Source organism: Ostrea edulis, chromosome 2 (genome assembly GCF_947568905.1).
Source record: "Ostrea edulis chromosome 2, xbOstEdul1.1, whole genome shotgun sequence".
Classification (NCBI taxonomy): domain Eukaryota; kingdom Metazoa; phylum Mollusca; class Bivalvia; order Ostreida; family Ostreidae; genus Ostrea; species Ostrea edulis.
The window spans coordinates 65222627-65244468 of NC_079165.1; the positions used below are offsets into that span (position 1 = coordinate 65222627).

General features: G+C 35.4%; 1 protein-coding gene across 1 annotated transcript; it reads left to right on the forward strand.

Moving 5' to 3' along the window:
- The first annotated feature begins 5968 nt into the window (after positions 1–5968).
- On the forward strand, positions 5969–18067 carry LOC130051480 (uncharacterized transmembrane protein DDB_G0289901-like). Its single transcript, XM_056153431.1, has 11 exons — positions 5969–6062; positions 9442–9566; positions 11493–11567; positions 12218–12335; positions 12422–12455; positions 12585–13954; positions 14693–14746; positions 15563–16094; positions 16206–16699; positions 16832–16961; positions 17314–18067. Exons 1-11 carry the CDS (start codon positions 5969–5971, stop codon positions 17510–17512), a joined length of 3225 nt encoding a protein of 1074 aa, XP_056009406.1. The 3' UTR covers positions 17513–18067.
- The last annotated feature ends 3775 nt before the right edge of the window (positions 18068–21842 follow it).

The following is a 21842-nucleotide window of genomic DNA, read 5'->3' on the forward strand; positions in this document are numbered from 1 at the left end:
ATAAAATCAATATATCAGATATTTACGTACAGTAAATCAGTATCAGATATTTACATACAGTAAATCAGTATCAGGTATTTACGTACAGTAAATCAGTATCAGATATTTACGTACAGTATATCAGTAAATCAGTGTCAGATATTTACGTACAGTAAATCAGTATCAGATATTTACGTACAGTAAATCAGTATAAGATATTTAGGTACAGTAAATCAGTATAAGATATTTACGTACAGTAAATCAGTATCAGATATTTAGGTACAGTAAATCAGTATCAGATATTTACGTACAGTAAATCAGTATCAGATATTTACGTACAGTATATCAGTAAATCAGTGTCAGATATTTACGTACAGTAAATCAGTATCAGATATTTACGTACAGTAAATCAGTATCAGATATTTAGGTACAGTAAATCAAAGTAAGATATTTACGTACAGTAAATCAGTATCAGATATTTACGTACAGTAAATCAGTATCAGATATTTAGGTACAGTAAATCAGTATCAGATATTTACGTACAGTAAATCAGTATCAGATATTTACGTACAGTATATCAGTAAATCAGTATCAGATATTTACGTACAGTAAATCAGTATCAGATATTTACGTACAGTATATCAGTAAATCAGTATCAAATATTTACGTACAGTAAATCAGTATCAGATATTTACGTACAGTAAATCAGTATCAGATATTTACGTACAGTAAATCAAAGTAAGATATTTACGTACAGTAAATCAGTATCAGATATTTACGTACAGTAAATCAGTATCAGATATTTAGGTACAGTAAATCAAAGTAAGATATTTACGTACAGTAAATCAGTATCAGATATTTACGTACAGAAAATCAGTATCAGATATTTAGGTACACTAAATCAGTATCAGATATTTAGGTACAGTAAATCAGTATCAGATATTTACGTACAGTATATCAGTAAATCAGTGTCAGATATTTACGTACAGTAAATCAGTATCAGATATTTACGTACAGTAAATCAGTATAAGATATTTAGGTACAGTAAATCAAAGTAAGATATTTACGTACAGTAAATCAGTATCAGATATTTAGGTACAGTAAATCAGTATCAGATATTTACGTACAGTAAATCAGTATCAGATATTTACGTACAGTATATCAGTAAATCAGTGTCAGATATTTACGTACAGTAAATCAGTATCAGATATTTACGTACAGTAAATCAGTATCAGATATTTAGGTACAGTAAATCAAAGTAAGATATTTACGTACAGTAAATCAGTATCAGATATTTACGTACAGTAAATCAGTATCAGATATTTAGGTACAGTAAATCAGTATCAGATATTTACGTACAGTAAATCAGTATCAGATATTTACGTACAGTATATCAGTAAATCAGTATCAGATATTTACGTACAGTAAATCAGTATCAGATATTTACGTACAGTATATCAGTAAATCAGTATCAGATATTTACGTACAGTAAATCAGTATCAGATATTTACGTACAGTAAATCAGTATCAGATATTTACGTACAGTAAATCAGTATCAGATATTTACGTACAGTATATCAGTAAATCAGTGTCAGATATTTACGTACAGTAAATCAGTATCAGATATTTACGTACAGTAAATCAGTATCAGATATTTAGGTACAGTAAATCAAAGTAAGATATTTACGTACAGTAAATCAGTATCAGATATTTACGTACAGTAAATCAGTATCAGATATTTAGGTACAGTAAATCAGTATCAGATATTTACGTACAGTAAATCAGTATCAGATATTTACGTACAGTATATCAGTAAATCAGTGTCAGATATTTACGTACAGTAAATCAGTATCAGATATTTACGTACAGTAAATCAGTATCAGATATTTAGGTACAGTAAATCAAAGTAAGATATTTACGTACAGTAAATCAGTATCAGATATTTACGTACAGTAAATCAGTATCAGATATTTAGGTACAGTAAATCAGTATCAGATATTTACGTACAGTAAATCAGTATCAGATATTTACGTACAGTATATCAGTAAATCAGTATCAGATATTTACGTACAGTATATCAGTAAATCAGTATCAGATATTTACGTACAGTATATCAGTAAATCAGTATCAGATATTTACGTACAGTAAATCAGTATCAGATATTTACGTACAGTATATCAGGAAATATAGTTTATCTTCTCATCGCCTAGAGCTCGAACGTGGGTAATTTTATGATATTCCAAGAATTGATAGACTTTGTAAATTATGTTCACTGTCAAAGGTTGAAAACGAGCATCATTTTTTAATGGTTTGTCTTTTGGGAGGATTTGTTTGTTGATAAAGTTAAAAAATATAATTATAAGAAATGTTACGTTAAAATATCCTCTTCTTTCACACTTGTTCAACTGTTGTCAACATGACTCAACTTCAACAACAAATGTTGCAGAATTATATAAACTGGGAAAATTATCTTTATGTTCAAAATTAAGAGCAGAAAATGATTAATTTATTATATAATTTAGAAAATTGTCCACACCATCAATAATTTTTCTCTTTTATTTTTTTGGTGATAGTCAGGTATGATTTGATTTAATTCATGATTTAAAAAATAGTAATTGTTTTCTTCGTCTTATTTTGACTATTCTCCTTTACCTTAGGTAAATCAAAAAATTTATTTTTTTCGTACAAATTACTTCATGTATATACGGAAAAGCTATATATGAAATAAACAATACAATGCTTTGGAATACTACGATAAAGTGGAGGTCAGCAAATGACGTATACAATGATCTAGTACCTGTGTTGTACGCGGTACGTATTTACTTGAGTATTTACTAAGTAGTTACCCAACAAATCACTTACGAGTTAGATTTTCTCTGTTTTCATATATATATTTCTTTATCTAATCAAAGAATCTAATTTTGAAAAGTCAAAATCCAGAGAGGTCCAACATTCTACTGAATGTCGTGAAATTATGACCCCCAAAAAAGTGCACATAGCCCTTCCTTTTCCGGGCACCTAACACGTTTGGTGTGTTTCAACTTTTACAATGAAATGAAAAAAAAACCCAGTTTGATAGGCCAAAATTTTGTTCACGATATCATAATCCATACGGGTGACCCCGTGGTTGTAGTTGATTTAAGTTTAAGTTTATTGACCAAAGGCCGGGGAAATTCTTGTTTAGTGTGTTTCTACAACAACTACATTCATTGCAAATATTCCTAGCATTGTTAGTACAATAATGTCATGTAATACTTTACAAGTATTGTAATTTCAGAGTAACCCATGACCTTAGTGTAACATTTAAACGATGTACATGTATATGCATTAATTTATCAGTGCTAGTTAAGAAATTCAAATAGCAACCTATCTAAATACAATTAACCTAGAACTATTTAACTTTTATTTAAGTGGCGGAATGTTTCACGATCAAAAAGGTGACACAGGGTAATATGGAAACAGGAGGAAGGAGGCATGGTATCTACCAAAACTATCATACTGAAGAGTTTAATTACACTTAATAAGAGGTTTATTTACTGGGCATTAAGTATGTCAACGGTTCCAAACATTACTCTGTCGACAGAAGAATCAAAAGATCTTGGTATCTATACAGCTGTAATTATAAATAGGGGACACTTGTCTACCCCGCGTCAGTGCCGTGTTGAATGCACACTCAAAGGGGTGTGGTTTATCGTGGGAGAGGAAGATAAATTGGCACTGGTGATCAAGCTCTGGATTCTCGCAGATTATAATTCTCACGATCCAAAACTTCATTGTACAAAGCAAAACATATTTTAGTTTTCATGGAAACAGAAATTACAAGAAAAAATATTGAGGTCACGGAGAGAGAGAGAGAGAGAGAGAGAGAGAGAGAGAGAGAGAGAGAGAGAGAGAGAGAGAGAGAATCTTCGCATAATTTGAGAAATTTCACTGTTTAGTTCATAGGTCAAGCAAACCGTAAACGAAGAGTTTTGATAAAATAATTAATTGGAATTGACTCGTTCTTTAAGCAAACCTGTAATGATAGTTTAACTTTGTAGCAAATTAGCATGGACAGGCAATATTTTGTATCTTGGGAAAATGAAACATTGAATTCTGTAAAACATTCTCTTGGGAAGTTGATTCTTAGATGCTAGGGGGATCAATGCATCGCGAGTTAACAGTCGAAGTCGGTACTGACATGTACAATTGTAGTCTCTATCCATCGTGACGATGGAAATCAGTTCAGGACACACGTCCATCTTGGGTTAAACAGATAGTTATTTGAAGTCGGTATGGGGCACCAGTCCATCGCGGGTCATATGAGCAGTCGATTGCTTGATTGATTGTATATTGTTTTACGTCCCTCTCGAGAATCTTTCACTCATAATGTGACGTCACCATTGCCGGTAAAGGGCTGCAAAACTTAAGCATATGCTCGGCGCTTATATGGCCATTGATCTTTATCGTGCCACACCTGTTGTGACACGGGACTCCAGTTTTTACGGTCTCATCCGAAGTGCCGTCCCATGTAGTCGCCTCTTACGACAAGCAAGGGGTACTGAGGACCTTTTCTAACCCGGATCCCCACAGTCGAAGTCGGTATGGGGCACCAGTTCATTGCAGGTTATATTGACAGCTAATCTTGGTTGAGATCCAGCTTAGCTGTACATATCTTGACTGACGCCTTCACCGAATCTCGGAGCAGTCCTTCATTATTCATGTTTGGAAATTTACTTTCATCTTCGGTCGGATCTATGCAATTAATGTGCACTTAGGCAATACTGCTGTTCGCTTCAATTAAGTTAGTTTATTATTAAACCAAATCTGTATAACTATTAATGCTGTATTACTTACCGTATAAGTATGTAAATCCCATAAAATAAACTATCACTAAATTTTCCGTTGAAATGATTCCTTCCATAGCGCAATATTTTATCTTCCAAAATTGAAGAGTTCCTATAGTTTGTTTTTTAAATTAGCGATATACAAGTAGGAATGTGGAGATACAATTTATCAGAAACTAGATAAAACAGACTATAGGAACTCTTCAATTTCAGGAGATAAAATAGTGTGCCATTGAAGTTATCATTTGAACGGAAATTTTCAATTTAAGATTTCCATACCTAGACGGTAAGCAATGTAAAATTGATAGTGATAGAGAATTAGTTTAATAGTCAAATCACTTATTTGAATCGAACATCAGTGTCGCCTAAGTGCACATTAACTGCTAGAACCGGCCGAAGCTGAAAGTAAATTTCCAGACAGGAATTATGAAGGACTGCTCCGAGATTCGGTGAAGGCGTCAGTCCAAATATCAGCCAAGCCGAATGTCAACCGAGATTAACTGACAGTGAAAATCAGTATAGGGCACTAGTCCATTACGGGTTGAACTGGCAGTTGAATTCAATACGAGGAACCAGTTCATCGTGGGTTAAACATACTGTTACAATCGAATTCCATACGGGGAACCAATCCATCGCAGGTTAAACTGACAATCGAAGCCAACCTATTTATAACCATTTTACCATGTTTTTTTCAACAATGGAGAAATACTAGGGGATAGAATTGTTATGTCTTGGGACACGTTACGCTGCATACAAGCGATAATGCTAGGATCATTTAATTCACGCCTCAAACCAAAATAACCACTGAGATATCTTTTGAATTCATATTGTACTTGAATTGTTTTCATTAAGCAACACTCCTAAAACGTTTCAATCTTTTCATTCAATTGGATTCCATTTTTCAAAATTATAAATAGCAGGCATCATTTTCGTGATAGGCAACACATGTATGTATTTCCAAAAATTAACAAAAAGATTAAAATATATCTGCCTATACACACAATTAACGCCAGAAATTCCTAATTTATTTATTTGCAGACACTGTAACGACTGTGGGTGTACTTAACACAGTAGAAAATGAGCGAAAGTTGTCATCCACTCCCTTCATAAGACTGTGTAAACAGCTTAATCTTGTGCCTCCTACAACAGTGAAAATTCTATATATGGATAGGACTACATCCAGTGCAGATAAACAGACAGCACCCCTCCACGGAACCCTTAGCATGGCCGTCAAACTTCTCGTTTTAGTGCTTGCTTGTAAGTATATGGAGATATTTTGCTTCGATGAAGCAAGCTAAACTCTTGGAAATGAAAACAATATATAGGATGTTTATGAAATTATTTAATTATACGGGGTAATTTTGACATTGATTTAATATACGGGATGTTTTAGACATTAATTTTTTTTTTCAATCAGTGATCATTAAGATGAAACTTTATGTTTTAAAAGAAAAATCAAATTATATCAAATTAAATAACTAAAACAAAATTACTCTCAGTTCAGAGATTGTCGTCAGAGTAAATTTCCTATTGAATTAAAGGAACATTAGCCGTCATTTTGACACCAAAAATTGAATTCAGTGAAAATTGCTCTATAATTATTATACATGTGTATTTCAATAAAACACCAGTATTTAATCATGTCTAACACTTTCTAACTTTAAAGCAGGCACATGAATATGTAATTTTGGTGATTAAATAATTATTGACTTGCTAGACAATAATTCTTTTTTATGTATTTCGTATTTCTTTACACTAAAAGCGGTTATTTTACGTAGTGTTTTTTGTTTTTTTGTTGTTTTTTTTTTAAAATTTCACTTGTTTTTGTACAAAATAAATGTTTTTATTAGTCATTAATATATATTGCCCAATTTTGAGATGAACATTGATTTTATGAACATATGTTTAACTGAGGAAATAACATGAAATGGTGAATTTTCATGAATTAGCTAATTTGAGGCAAGTTTATATATATATATATATATATATATATATATATATATATATATATATATATATATATAAAGCACAAACAAACAATTATAACACCCAACCTTACGTTTACCCCTAGGATCTAAACGATACATGTGAAAATCAATTAATTAATATATAAAGCACTAAATAATCACAACTAGGTACTGAAAATTTTCGCCCCATCCCGGGGTCGAACCAGCGACGTACGGCACCCACCGCCTAGCAAGATTGTCAAACCAGTGACTTCGAAGTCGTTGTGGCCGAGTGGACTTACGTACTGGTTTGACAATCTTGCTAGGCGGTGGGTGCCGTACGTCGCTGGTTCGACCCCGGGATGGGGCGAAAATTTTCAGTACCTAGTTGTGATTATTTAGTGCTTTATATATATATTAATAATAATAAAACGTATACTTACCCATCTTTCACGTATGTGTACATTTATGCACTAGTGGGGAAATGGGTCTCGAGTTTGCGGATTTTGTAATTTTTCAAACGTACTTTTCTCTGGAAATTCGGATTACCGCTCGTTAGATATCTATAAGCTCATGATAAAATTGATTGGACTTTTTTCAGACAACAAGCATCAGTACTACGATTTCTCACTATAATGGGTTTGATTTGTTCGAAATTTGAAAATTGTGATAATCGAAATTTTTTATAGGTAAAACAATTACGTGCTGTCGATAAGACTTCGTGGGGAAGTACAGAGTGTTCAGACATTTTTACATCTATATGTCTGTACACATACAGGGTAGTTATGTCATCACCATCATCACAAAATAGTGACTGTCCGTATTTGTTCCCAGACAAACAAACAAACGAAAAAAAAAAAATCTCAGACTGCAAAACTCAACAGAGAAGTTACGATGTAAGTAAAGACCTACGTGATAACGATAATTTAATTGCCCCCCTATTTGGAAATGTATTTCAAAAGACAAATAGGCTGGGTGTTTGATCAATGAATGCAATCCGTTAAATATTTTCTTATTCATAGTAAATGTAAAACTAAAAATGATTATTATGATAGTTTGTCGAATCATTTGAGAGAGAGAGAGAGAGAGAGAGAGAGAGAGAGAGAGAGAGAGAGAGAGAGAGAGAGAGATATTTGATAATGGAATTTAATCAAAATGAAACAGACGCACAGGTATAAAAACATGCTCTCTCAGACAATGTCTCATAAGATAACTTCAAATATTTAGGTGTGGACAAGAAAATAAATATTTTGAAAACTGGGGATTACTTTTAATATCAACAAGAGACAAGAATAAAACGAATAATGAGTGGCGTAACTATAGAGAGGAACGTTTTTCTGGATAATAAGACTTTATATTTCTTATCTTTTCCTCCCCTAGTCTTCATCATGCACTCATTTAAATTGTTATGACCAAATGGGTGGAAATCTTTATATATTGAAGCATAACCTTGTACTAACAACATTTTAGAAAATAACAAATTTAAGCGTAAGAAGAAAACAAAATTGAAAAGAAGTGAATATTGTGCTTTGAAGATGTAATAAGAAATAAACTTTGTATCACAGAGGTAATCCACAGGCGGGAAGAGACTATAACAAATATACGGAAGCCAATAGGTGCCAGGGTATAGAACTAATATTTATTTTACTGGCGGTCCCCACTTAACTTATATGGCTGTCACCAGTTATTCAACTCCTCTCTCTTTCTCTATCTCAAAATGAAAGGGGTGCAATCCTCCCGAATGCTTAGTAATATGTATGTGATATATAATCAAGAGCATTAAATTATTCTTTTTCGATTGTACTGTTAAATATGTAGAACCACGCGGACTGACACTCCATTTTTTTGACAACTTTTAATTTCTGTTATTTTCACATGCAAACTAAATTATTTTCACATGTGAAATAAAATTAATTGGCGGATTGGCCCCACCCCACTCTTTTGGTGGTAGTAATGAATAGTATAAATGTAATAATGAATTAACTGATCGATTGAAGGATGAACGGAGTCCCCTCCCTCCAATTTAGGAGTACGAAGTTTGGACAAAAGAGATATTTTAGGTTCCTTTTCTGCTTGTCAACAATTGTAGAAGACAATTTCTCCTCCGACTGTCCCTATACATGTACTTTGAAAAACGATGCTGCGTGTATGCGTACTATTCTAAATCTTTCCAAAATAATCACCCAGCGATACGAATTACAATAATATTGTTTTTGCAATTGGCAGCCACCATATATAAATTAAGCGGCGCCCGCCAGATAATAAGTGGCGGCCGCCAGTTAATTCATATGGCGGCCGCCAGGTAATAAGTGGCGGCCGCCACATAAATTAACTGGCGGCCGCCAGTTAAATAATATTAATCCTATACCTTGGCACCTATCGGCTTCCGTACAAATACATTTATAGTGTGATTTTCATTTTTATGTGTATTTATCATTTTCCCCCCTCGAACACTTATGCCAATAGTGTTTAAGCTTTTAATTTTTGTGACACTGTTTTAGAAATGCGGTATTTTTATGTGTATTTATTATTTGGAAGTTTTGATGCTTGTATTTTTAGTATACTGTAAAGCGCTTTAGAGAACTTTATAGATAAGGCTCAATATAAATGTATCTTATTATTATTATTAAATATATGTATATAAAAAACCACTACATCGAACGTACCTGTGCAAATACTGTTTATTTCAGGCGTGTGCATAGCGTTCAGTGCTCCTTCTCCAAAGGGAAATCCTGAACAATACAGCTGTTACTCATGTACAGACTACCAAGAAAGTGAGGGCTGTCACCAAACTTCCGTTTGTCAGACCGGCCATGTAAGTCAATGTAATAAAGTCAAATCTACCAAGTCCTTCATGTGTAATTAAGTCAAATATAGCGGACTTTATTTTCTAACGTTTGGAGTAGTTTGACTCTTGACTTTGTGACCTCAATTAATTTTTTTTTTCGGAAGAGGGGGAACAGTGTACCAAGTTTAAAGTCTATCAAACAAAGGGTTTACAAGATATTGAACTGTCGATATTTTCTTACGTCTGAAGTAATATGACCTATAACCTTGTTACATCAAAAGAAATAGAGGTTATCCACTCCTTAGGGGGGTCAGTGTACGAAGTTCATGTCTATCAAGCCATATCCTCTAAAGATATGACACGGAGGATATTTTCTTATGTCTGGAGTAGTTTGACCATTAACATTTTGACATTGAAAAGTTTCCAATGTACCAAGTTTGATGTTTGTCAAGCAAAGGGTTCTCAAGATATTGAGCTGACAACATTGGTCTACCGACCGACATGTGCAAACCAATATGCCCCCTCTTCTTCAATGCGGGACATACATGTAAAAAGGAGCGAGAAATCAAGAAAGCCATTGGTCCAAAACCATGATTGCAACTACTTGTATGTTGAACGTACACCAAAATAACCTTTATTAAGATATCTAACTTAAAAACATCGACAGTGCACTGGTGTAGGCAAATTAAGAGAATGTTATCTATGTACAAAGCAAACAAAGCTTAGAAACACTAAAAAAGACAAAATCATTTACACCTGATCAGCTTCCATTACAAAGAAACTAAGCGATAAATACAGTAGATCTATTCTTGTCCGAGGAGTGATGGATGCGAGGATTGTTGTTGCAGATGCTAGAAAAATGAATTATTTTCCATCTGCTTCCCAAGAACATTGCCTCCATTCCCACCCCCTTATAACATAGATGGTATTAAGACTGAAAGGAAAACGAAACGAAAAACTTAAAAATATATAGGCCTAAAGTATAATTTTCTTATGCATCAAGATTTTTATCTTAAAAGAATTGATGCGTGCATTAAACCTTATACAAAAGCGTTGTAAATATTAAAAAAATGCCTTCAGTTGAATCAAAGAGATCATAAAATCATTTATACCGAACTCCAAATTAAATTTTGCGAGCGATAATTCCACCACATTGATGCGTGCATCAAAGGAATTGATGAGAGCCATAACTGAATCCATGCGCGCATGAATTCAATTATAAATATATTGCACTCAATATTTGAATTGATGATATCTTCAAATAATTCAAAAAGATATCTTTGATTATTCGAGGTTATGTTAATTTGGCGCTCTATATACCTGTATATGTGCATGCACTAGCATAACTTATGTACCATATGAAGCGGTGGAACCCGAGGAGGACTTCCCGTTCTCTCTGTAATTTCTGCTTCCCTTGTTCACAATAAGCCTTTTGATTTTACAATAAGCTGTCTTTGTCAGATATATGTTTTCCGTTTTTCGTTCCGCGTTTTTAAACACAACAAACAGCCCATCATGGTCCACCCTTGACCTGCTTCTGGGACTAGACCCCCCCCCCATTCTCCTGCTGTGTGTAATCCACACATCTGCAGAAATTCCTCGGTAACGGTCTGTATAGATGATGATAGCCAGAGAAAATAGGTGTTGTGGAGATTCGAGTTGATTTAGTATCATATATACATGCTGTGAACATACACAGTCAAGACTCGTGTGGCATCATTCTTCTTCAATAAATGCTTCTGCGATATTAAAGCAAGAAACAAATCTTGTTTAAAGATTTACAGTGTTCATGTACCTATACGTTGTAGACAGAAATTACTCCATGTTTCTATTTTCTAAACATCGTTATAAAACGTACTACATAGACATATATTCCTTTAGATTTTGTTAAAGATGGGATTCAAACTAGCGTCTGTAAATAATACGCTCTTAGGATGTCTATTTAAATTTCAGGAACACTGTGTAACCCAGAGACAGTACTATGTAGACGGATCAATCCTTGTTACCAAGGGCTGCTCTCATATGCAGGTGAGGTATCAGTCACGTGACGTGAAGAGAATCGCTTCTCATCCAGGTTTATATCAACACCTATGTGCAGAATGAGTGACACATGCATATTTCACGGAATATCACTCGAATAAATTACGTAACTATCTTTTGAGAAAATGATGTTTGACACGTACATAACAGAACTCATTACGTACAGTAAAAAAAATTGAAAATACATGAGGTCAGGAACTGCGGCGCTCATATATGACGTCAGCGTATCTCAGCGCTTCATCAAAAGTATGCTGGCGTGACGCGTTTGCAGTTCATACCCTCATGTATTTTCAAAATTGATATTTATATCGTACATTATTTTACATTAAAATTCTACTCTCATTTCTTTTGGGATTCCTAGCCGTTAAAAATTGACGTACTGTATTCATTGAAATTCATATGCATATTGTTCACATCCACGAATGAGGAAATGGTTATCACAACAGTTGGTAAAGATATCAAATGCAAAAATATTGGAATTGTAAAAATCAAGTCATGAATATTGTTCACTTTCGTAAGAAATAAAAACGTATATGGCAAAACTCATAAATGTCAATTACAGATTGAAAATGCATGCTTTGAAATAAAGCTTTAGATGCAAGGGTTTGAGTTACAGGTATCAACTTCCTTTGTTGTAGACATGCATGAATAAAGAAGAAAACAACGAAGAAGAATGTTACGGTGGCGATAGGATTGGGTTTGAAGGAGTCTGTACATGGTGTTGCGCCGGAAATCTATGTAATGCTGAGGGCAAAGGTATTTACTGAAGAGGCTAACTATGATTTACGAGTACTTTATGAAACCTGTAACGAGCATTTCTTAACCTTTTTCTTTATTTTCAGAGGAAGACCAGCGATTGCGAGCTGAAGAAGACGAATCTCCTACGGGCGGAAAACCAAATCCAAAGTCTCCCACTGGCAGAAAACCTAATCCAAAGCCCCCTACCGGCGGTAAACCTAACCCAAAACCTCCCACTGGCGGAAAACCTAATCCAAAACCCCCTACCGGCGGTAAACCTAACCCAAAACCTCCCACCGGCGGAAAACCTAATCCAAAGCCCCCTACCGGCGGTAAACCTAACCCAAAACCTACCACCGGCGGAAAACCTAATCCAAAGCCCCCTACCGGCGGTAAACCTAACCCAAAACCTCCCACCGGCGGAAAACCTAATCCAAAACCTCCTACCGGTGGTAAACCTAATCCAAAGCCCCCTACTGGTGGTAAACCTAACCCCAAACCTCCTACTGGTGGTAAACCTAACCCTAAACCCCCTACAGGTGGAGGTTCAGGTTCTCCTGGATCACCAGGGTCAAATGGAAATCCAGGATCTGGTGGAAACGGTGGTAATGGGGGAAATGGAGGTAATGGTGGAACTGGAGGAAACGGTAGCAGTGGGGGAAACGGTGGAACGGGAGGAAATGGAGGGAACGGGGGAAGTGGTGGTAATGGAGGAAACGGTGGAAGTGGGGGAAATGGTGGCACTGGAGGAAATGGTAATGGAGGAAACGGCGGAAGTGGGGGAAATGGAGGAAACGGTGGAAGTGGGGGAAACGGTGGAACTGGAGGAAACGGCGGAAGTGGGGGGAATGGAGGAAATGGTGGAAGTGGTGGGACTGGAGGAAACGGAGGAAGTGGTGGTAATGGAGGAAACGGGGGAAATGGTGGCACTGGAGGAAATGGTAATGGAGGAAACGGCGGAAGTGGGGGAAATGGAGGAAACGGTGGAAGTGGGGGGAATGGAGGAAATGGTGGGACTGGAGGAAACGGAGGCAGTGGTGGTAATGGAGGAAATAACGGAAGTGGTGGAAGTACCAGCAATCCAGGAAATGGCGGAAACCCCACTCAGAAACCAGGATCAAATAAACCAACATCATCCCCAGGTGGAACAACTGGTAAACCGGGTTCTCCTGGGAAACCAGGATCCGGCGGAAATGGCGGAAAACCTGGTTCTGGTGGAAAGCCTGGATCTGGTGGAAACGGAGGTAATACAGGAAATGGTGGTAATGGAGGAAACGGGGGAAATGGAGGCAATAGTGGTAATGGAGGTAGTGGTGGAAACAATGGTAACGGAAATGGTAATGGTAATAATGGTAATGGCAACAATGGCAACGGAAACAATGGTGGTAATGGTAATAATGGTAATGGCAACAATGGCAACGGAAACAATGGTGGTAATGGTAATAATGGGAATGGTAACAGCGGTAATTCTGGAGCACAATGTCATCTACATAACGGACAAATCTGTTGTCAAAATCATGGAAATCAGAACGGAGGACAAGGCGGAATTGATTTAGATATTCACATTCATATCGGAGGGCTTCTTAGTGGTATCTGTCCAGTATGTCAGAACCAGAAAACACCACAAGGACCGTCAGGTACGCACTGCAGCACTATCAATTAAAAAAACAACAACGAGTGAACAATACATGAACAGCGTCTATTTTTAACTCCCGCTTGTATAATGTTGTCTTTTATCTCCCGCTTGTATATTGTTATCTTTTATCTCCCGCTTGTATAATGTTGTCTTTTATCTCCCGCTTGTATAATATTGTCTTTATAATTCCCGCTTGTATGATATTGTCTTTTATCTCCCGCTTGTAAAATATTAGTTTTATCTCCCGCTTGTATAATATTGTCTTTATAACTCCTGTTTGTATAATATTGTCTTTACAACTCCCGCTTGTAAAATATTTCTTTTATCTCCCGCTTGTATAATATTGTCTTTAACTCCCGTTTGTATAATGTTGTCTTTTATCTACCGCTTGTATAATGTCTTTTATCTCCCGCTTGTATAATGTTGTCTTTTAATTCCCGATTCTATAATGTTGTTTTTAAACTCCTGCTGGTATAATTTTTACTTTTTAACTCTCGCTTGAATTATGTTGTCTTTTAACTCTCGCTTGTATTATGTTGTCTTTTAACTCTCGCTTGTATTATGTTGTCTTTTAACTCTCGCTTGTATCATGTTGTCTTTTAACTCTCGCTTGTATCATGTTGTCTTTTAACTCTCGCTTGTATCATGTTGTCTTTTAACTCTCGTTTGTATTATGTTGTCTTTTAACTCTCGCTTGTATGATGTTTACTTTTTAATTCTCGCTTGTATTATGCTGTAGGTCAAAATGGCACAAAGTCTCCTTTAATTACGTCATCTCCAGCAACAAATCAAGGTAATCACAATAATTAAAATCCGACTGAATTCTCATCTTTGTGTGAAATATTGTAGACTAACTCTGTAATACAAATCATTTGGCTAATGTAGATATTTTAATGTAAGTTAATATTTTAAATTCCATTTTCTTTGTGATAGAATTACAAGAATGTAAACATTGTCCAATTGTAGTATTACATAGCTCTCTAAAAGTACTAATAATATTATGCGTTTTTTTATGTACCAAGTACATCTTTAAGCATCTATGACTTGATGTTTGATAAACTTACATAACCTTAGGTAATTTCCTAGTCTATCTATAATTGAGCATGGTCATCAATATTATATACATGTTATAATAAATCAAGTAAGCACCTCAAAGACCACAACTTTTCATGATAGGAGAAAATATTGAACTGTACCAATTTATGTATAAAAAATAATTCTTATCTTTCGTCAACTTTGTCGTCGTTTTTGGCTTGTTCAATTTTCTGCAGGCGAAAAGAAAACACAGACGCAAATATTTTATCTTTTCCAACATATAATTAATGTATAATACAGCTATATTTTCATAGTAGGAAAAATAAGAAAATTTTACTGTAACATTAAAATGGAGGAGTATGATTTCAAAGAGCAGATGATTCAGACCTTGTTTTCCAGTATTCTTTACTGTATACTTGTTTAAGGAAAACGTGCCAAAACACTGCCTTATTTAGATGAGAGAATTTGAAAACATTGCGTTGTGGTTAAGATATCTCATTGTATGTACGTAATAGTGGTATGTATGTATGTGTTAAAATTGTTGTCTCACATACTATGTCTATATCGCAAACAGCAAACACAACGCACGCGGCAACAACATCACAGGGGGCGACTAAAACATCTCAAGCTACAACCACTACACAAGCGGCGACAACCACACAAGCGGCGACAACCACACAAGCGGCAACAACAACACAAGCGGCGACAACAACACAAAAGCAAACATCACCTAATAAAAAGACAACCGTTACAACCAAAAAGGTTATCACTACCAAATCTCCAGTCAAAGTCCATTTAACAACAACTGATGCTATTACGACAACCAAACAGACTGCAACTACAACACAAGCGGCGACAACTACACAAGCAGCAACCACTGCACAAGCAGCAACCACTGCACAAGCGGCTACAAACACACAAGCAGCGACAACCACACAAGCAGCGACAACTACACAAGCGGCTACAACCACACAAGCGGCGACAACCACACAAGCGGCGACAACCACACAAGCGGCGACAACCACACAAGCGGCGACAACACAAGCGGCGACAACCACACAAGCGGCGACAACAACACAAGCGGCGACAACAACACAAAAGCAAACATCACCTAATAAAAAGACAACCGTTACAACCAAAAAGGTTATCACTACCAAATCTCCAGTCAAAGTCCACTTAACAACAACTGATGCTATCACTACAACACAGCAACTAACAACCACACAAGCTGCGACAACCACACAACAGCCTACAACTACACAAGCTTCGACAACCACACACCAACCTACAACTACACAAGCTTCGACAACAACACAACAACCTACAACCACACAAGCGGCGACAACCACACAAGCGGCGACAACTACACAGCAATCCACAACAACACAAGCAACAACTACAGCTAAAAAGACAAAGGGCACGACAAAAAAATTAACAACAACAAAACTTCCTATTAAAGTTCAAACTACCGTTGTTCCAAGTACAACAAACCAACCAACAACTACTAAACCATTGACAACAACTCTTATGTCAACGACCAAATTACAACCAACTTCAACCCAACAACCTACTACATCTCAGAAAATTACAACAGAAAAGAAAACTACTACTACAACTAAGAAAACGTCAACAACGAAGGCCCCATCAACAACAAAACAGCCCACCTCCTCACTGCCTACAACATCAGCCACCACCACAACCGCTAAACCTGGTAATTGAATTTTGCATCATATCATTTAAGGCTATCACAATACGTGCTTCTCGACTGTCCATTAAATACATGTAGACAATTGTCATATTCGTCTTGGATAAAGCTATCTAGCTAAGGTATATTAATTGTTAGATTTTCAGTGTTATACGTGTAAAGACCAAACTTGTCAGACACAAGAACTGACCACGTGTTCCAGCGGCTCACATTATTGTATGTCAACGGTGAAGCAGGACGACAAAGGAGGGAGAATCGTGACGAAAGGGTGAGTATCTCTAAACAAGTACTCCATGTAAAAGCTGGTGAGAATCTCTAAACAAGTACTCCATGTAAAAGCCAGTAAGCATGTATAAACATCTACACCATGTAAAAGCCGGGAAGTATCTCTAAACATGTACAGCGTGTAAAAGCCGTGAGTATCTATAAACATGTACACCATGTAAAAACCGATGTTTATCAGTTTTCAAATCTGATATTAATTCAAGACAGGTAGTATAGGATGAAATACATTTTTTCTTAAATCAAGTGGTTAATAATTGAATAAAAATGATAAAAGCATTTTCTTTGCAAATCAACATCAAGCATTCTGCAATACAATTTTGATTTTGTTTATATAGATGTGTCTCGGTAGACGTTTGTAAGATGGAATGGTACCAGAAGACTGCAACTAAACCCGACTGTATCCTAAACATGGACGACAACCCCTCAGGTTTCCCTAATATGGCGATGACCTGCAGTTTCTGCTGTGTGGAAAAGGAATGCAACAAGCATGTCGTCCCCACGTTTACGTCACTGTATACGTCACGAAGAAAGTGAAACGTTTGAAAACATGTGGACATATTTTACTACCTTCGGCATTATTCATGCTGAGTAATAATGAGTTTGCAATAGTCAAGGAACAGGAAACCTAAAGTTCCCTATATCAACAATATAGTTTCTACATTTTTTGATTTCGTATTTCATATCCCAAGACAATACCTGCTGTATTTGACGTGGATCTGAGAGCAATGTGTTATTATGTTGGGGCTGAAAATAGAGCCGAGAATTTGATATGGGATTAGGTCATTGTATTACATCATTGCAGAAAATATCTAAATTGAACATAAGTTGTATTAAAACATTTTTGTTACGCAATTCTTTGTCTTTTTAGGCTTTTATATAGAAGAAAGTCCATTTGTAGTGAAAAGGTTACCTGTAGGTATCCATTAAGTTGACAATTGTTGTCCATTATTTTTAAAGAATGGACAGATACTGTCCGTTCTTAAATATAATGGACAGTAATTGCCACCTTATTGGACAGTACCAGGTAAACCCTATAACTTATTAGACGTCTACAGGTAGGCTGAAAATAAAAGAAAGACAATACGTTTGTCAAAGATATACAAATTTAATTTTAAATTCCCAACAAGAATCAACACAGATATCAGAAAAATCACTAAAACACTTAAAACGATATTTCCCCTTAGTAGAATTTTCTGCTTCAACTTTAAGATTCACTTTTAAAAAAAAAAAAATTCCATTGGCCATTATTATATCGCAACAAACCTTAAATTTGAAAGACATATTTCCATACTGTATTTGAATTTCGCTGGATTCAGAGGCACATTCCGAAACTTCTTCACAACGCCTTTTTATGTTTTCTTTATTAGCTTATCCTAATTCTGAATTACTATTTTCGCTTTCATGAATAATTTCATTTCACAAGATGGGCGTATTGGGTTCTGTTGGCTGGTGTTAATTATTTCCTCATCCAAATATTCAAAAACACAATGCTTTTCAGATCAAAATTTGGCTCCATAACTTTCTCACCCTCCATATCCAGAATATAACACTCATTAAGATAATACTCGCAATACTTTCATAAAATCCTTAAATTTTGAATGTGCAATGAAAATGCTCTCCCTGTCAGAGGAAGACATGTTGATATGGCTCAGTACTACAGAGTGAGTGAATATAAAACCTGCAGTACAAGTGAACAAAAGAAACATACTTCTACGCAAGACTGGTTATATTGTCAGACTATTCAAAAATAGCTTTATTCCTAATTTTCATTGTCAATGGGTTTAACTGAGCCTGTCCATTCTTAGAACAAAAGATGTAATGTTTTAAGTAGGATATAAGCATCAAACTGTCCATTCTGTGAGAGAATGAATTGATCTCGGCACTACGGGCCTCAATCAGTTCTTTCTCTCACAGAATGTACAGTTTGAGGCTTATATCCTTTAGTTAATCAATTGCAGTTCTTTTTATATACGGTTTTTATAAAATAAAGATTTTAAATATGTAATAATTTTCAGAAATTCTTCGCTTCCCAAAATTCCAACTCCCTCATTGTTCAGTGCGTAATATATAATCGATTTTAAGATTGCTGGGTTTTTTTGTTAGACATTCCCCGATGTGATGATCAAAATGAATCTTGTCTAAAGTGAACACTAATGATTACTGATACATGGAAATTTAGCAGTTTTAATAGTTTGCCCCTGATTGAAGTCTAATAATCGTGTTTTAAATGCTTAGTGGGTATGCATCGTGGAAATCAAAAGGTATTATTTACTTTTCCAGTGTTTTTACCTTTGATATCTTTACAAATTCTTATGCTAGCCATTTCCTCATGAACGTATTGCAGTTGTTGACCATGTGCGCATGAATCTTGATCATAATACATTTATTTCAACTGTTAGGGAATTCCAACACAAATAAAAGTAGATGTGAATATTTTAAAAAAATATTTTTTTTGAAAATACATGAGGATACGAATTGCAACGCTTCAAGAAAATGGAGCGCCAAATTAACATTAACTCAAATAATTGAAGATATCTTTGCTCTCTTTAATTGAATTAATGCGCGCATTAAATCAATTATTGCTCTCATCAAATGAATTAATGCGCGCTTCAATTCAATTATTGCTCTCATCAATTGAATTAATGCGCGCATCAATTGAATTAACGAGAGCAATAATTGATTTAATGCATGCATTAATTCAATTATTGCTCTCTTCAATTCAATTGATGCGCGCATTAATTGAATTAATGAGAGCAATAATAGATTTGATGCGCGCATTAATTCAATTATTGCTTTCTTCAATTCAATTGATATATATATATATATTCATATACATCACAGTGAACTCGATATAAAAGATTCGACAAAGTCTTCCACACCTGCTTCCTACTTAAATATTTTACTGAACACCGATGTTAACGGCAAACTAACAACTCAACTTCGTGACAATCGGGATGATTTCAGCTTTTCCATCGTTTACTTTTCATATCTATGTAGCAATATCACCTGCATATGATGTTTATGTCTCTCAACTGATTCGATACATAAGAGCTTGTTCTGCGTATGATCAGTATTTAAATCTAGGCAGGCTAATGACAACCAAGTTAATGTTACAGGGGTTTCAACAGTTTCATATAAAGTAAGCATTTCGCAGATTTTATGGTTATAACGATCTAATTACCAATACAATCTGTCATTGGGTCAAATGCTGTCTGACGCGGTTCATACCAACTGTTTGCCCGTTCTTTACACACTGATTTTGACTACGGATTACTCCGTTTATCTAATCGATATATAGGGCTCATGCAGGTGTGACTGGTCGACAGGGGGTGCTTAATTCTTCTAGGCACGTGATCTCACCTATGATATGTCAAGCAGTCCGTGTTTGCCAAACTCTTAATTTTGTATTTCTTGTGGGAGTTATGAGATTCATCACTGTTCTTTATATTCACCATTTCATTTCCCCATGGAACATGTATTTCTGCTGGTAGACACTCTGTATCCGAGGATACCTGTCCCTCGATATATGTTCTCCTACTATTATAAACAGTAACGAGAAAAACCTGGCTGACACGTCGCCCAGTATAAAAAGGTGTCACTCTATGGATCCCATTAGGGGCACAGGGTCGAACAGAATGGTTGGTGTCCCTCGGACTATCCTTCGAGATAATAATAAATAAATAACTCCCCATTACCTTGGAGGAAATAAAGAATATCTTATCTTATATACATGTAGTCGTCAAATAGTCGACTTTGGTACAGAAATGAAAAGTCATATACTCAAATTAAAGTTCGTCATATTCCATTAAGAAACATTTTTGATGATTCATTTTCGGTTCGTTCTGTAAATAATTGTAAAACCCGCAATATATTGATCACTAAGAATTCTTTTATTAGTAATCACACCGGACATACCTTGGATCTAAACCTTTGAAATTTTGACCTGTAAATATTCTGATGTTGTTTATCGAAACGAGTGTAACCTTTCTGGACTAATTCATACCGGGGAATCTAAGGAGTTACTAAAGAAAAGAATATCGTGACACAGGTTTCAAATCAATAATGGTGGTAATTAACTTCTCTATAAACATTTCAATGTCATCTTGTCCATGAGAGTCACAATTCTAGAATTTTTTTTACTACCATTCGTAGACAACGAGAAGATCACTGGATCAAGACTCTGGGAATTGCATTTTCATATGGATGCAACGACAATGTAGGAAATTTGATTAGGCCACTAGGAAATAACCTGAATGTGATGGGACTTTTTCTAAAATACACAAAGATATAAACGCAGTCATGGAAATCATTCATATAAAACACCAAATAACACTTGATTCACTTTTAACTTACGTCAACAGGCAATTAGGTCCACATCATATTCGCACACAACTTTACTCGGTTCTATTGTGATTTTTGAATATGTTATTTGAAGAAGCAAAAGCTAGTCCATCCTTGGATTCTTCAACACCACAATATAGGCTAAATTCTATGATTATGGATGTTACCCATCACAGACTCTTTAAACCAACGCATGGGTTATGGATGATAGTCCTTTTGAATAAGTTTTTAAACTGAAATATACCAACAAAGGAATAGATGCCGTAAACATTTGCAACATTCTTCGTCATAAAAAAATTATGTCTTGTCACGTCAACACCCTGTATTTCATACAAATATACTTCTACTATTGCATCCAAAAGTTTAATTACAAACAAACTTTACAGCACCTAAATATAAACCAACTTATACATAATCCACCTACATGGTCTTCGTCTTCTTTCAACTATAGTCCAGCTGGACTTGTCATTACTGGTGATGTTGATATAAATGTAATTGAAAATGAAGACCTGAAATCCATTAC

Bases quoted from the DNA above. Each gene is read 5' to 3' on its own strand.
- LOC130051480 (XM_056153431.1), top strand. From the start codon at position 5,969: ATGGATAGGACTACATCCAGTGCAGATAAACAGACAGCACCCCTCCAC. The intron at 14,747-15,562 runs GTAATCACAATA...TATCGCAAACAG, and splicing joins ATCTCCAGCAACAAATCAAG to CAAACACAACGCACGCGGCA. The intron at 16,962-17,313 runs GTGAGTATCTCT...TTGTTTATATAG, and splicing joins GGGAGAATCGTGACGAAAGG to ATGTGTCTCGGTAGACGTTT.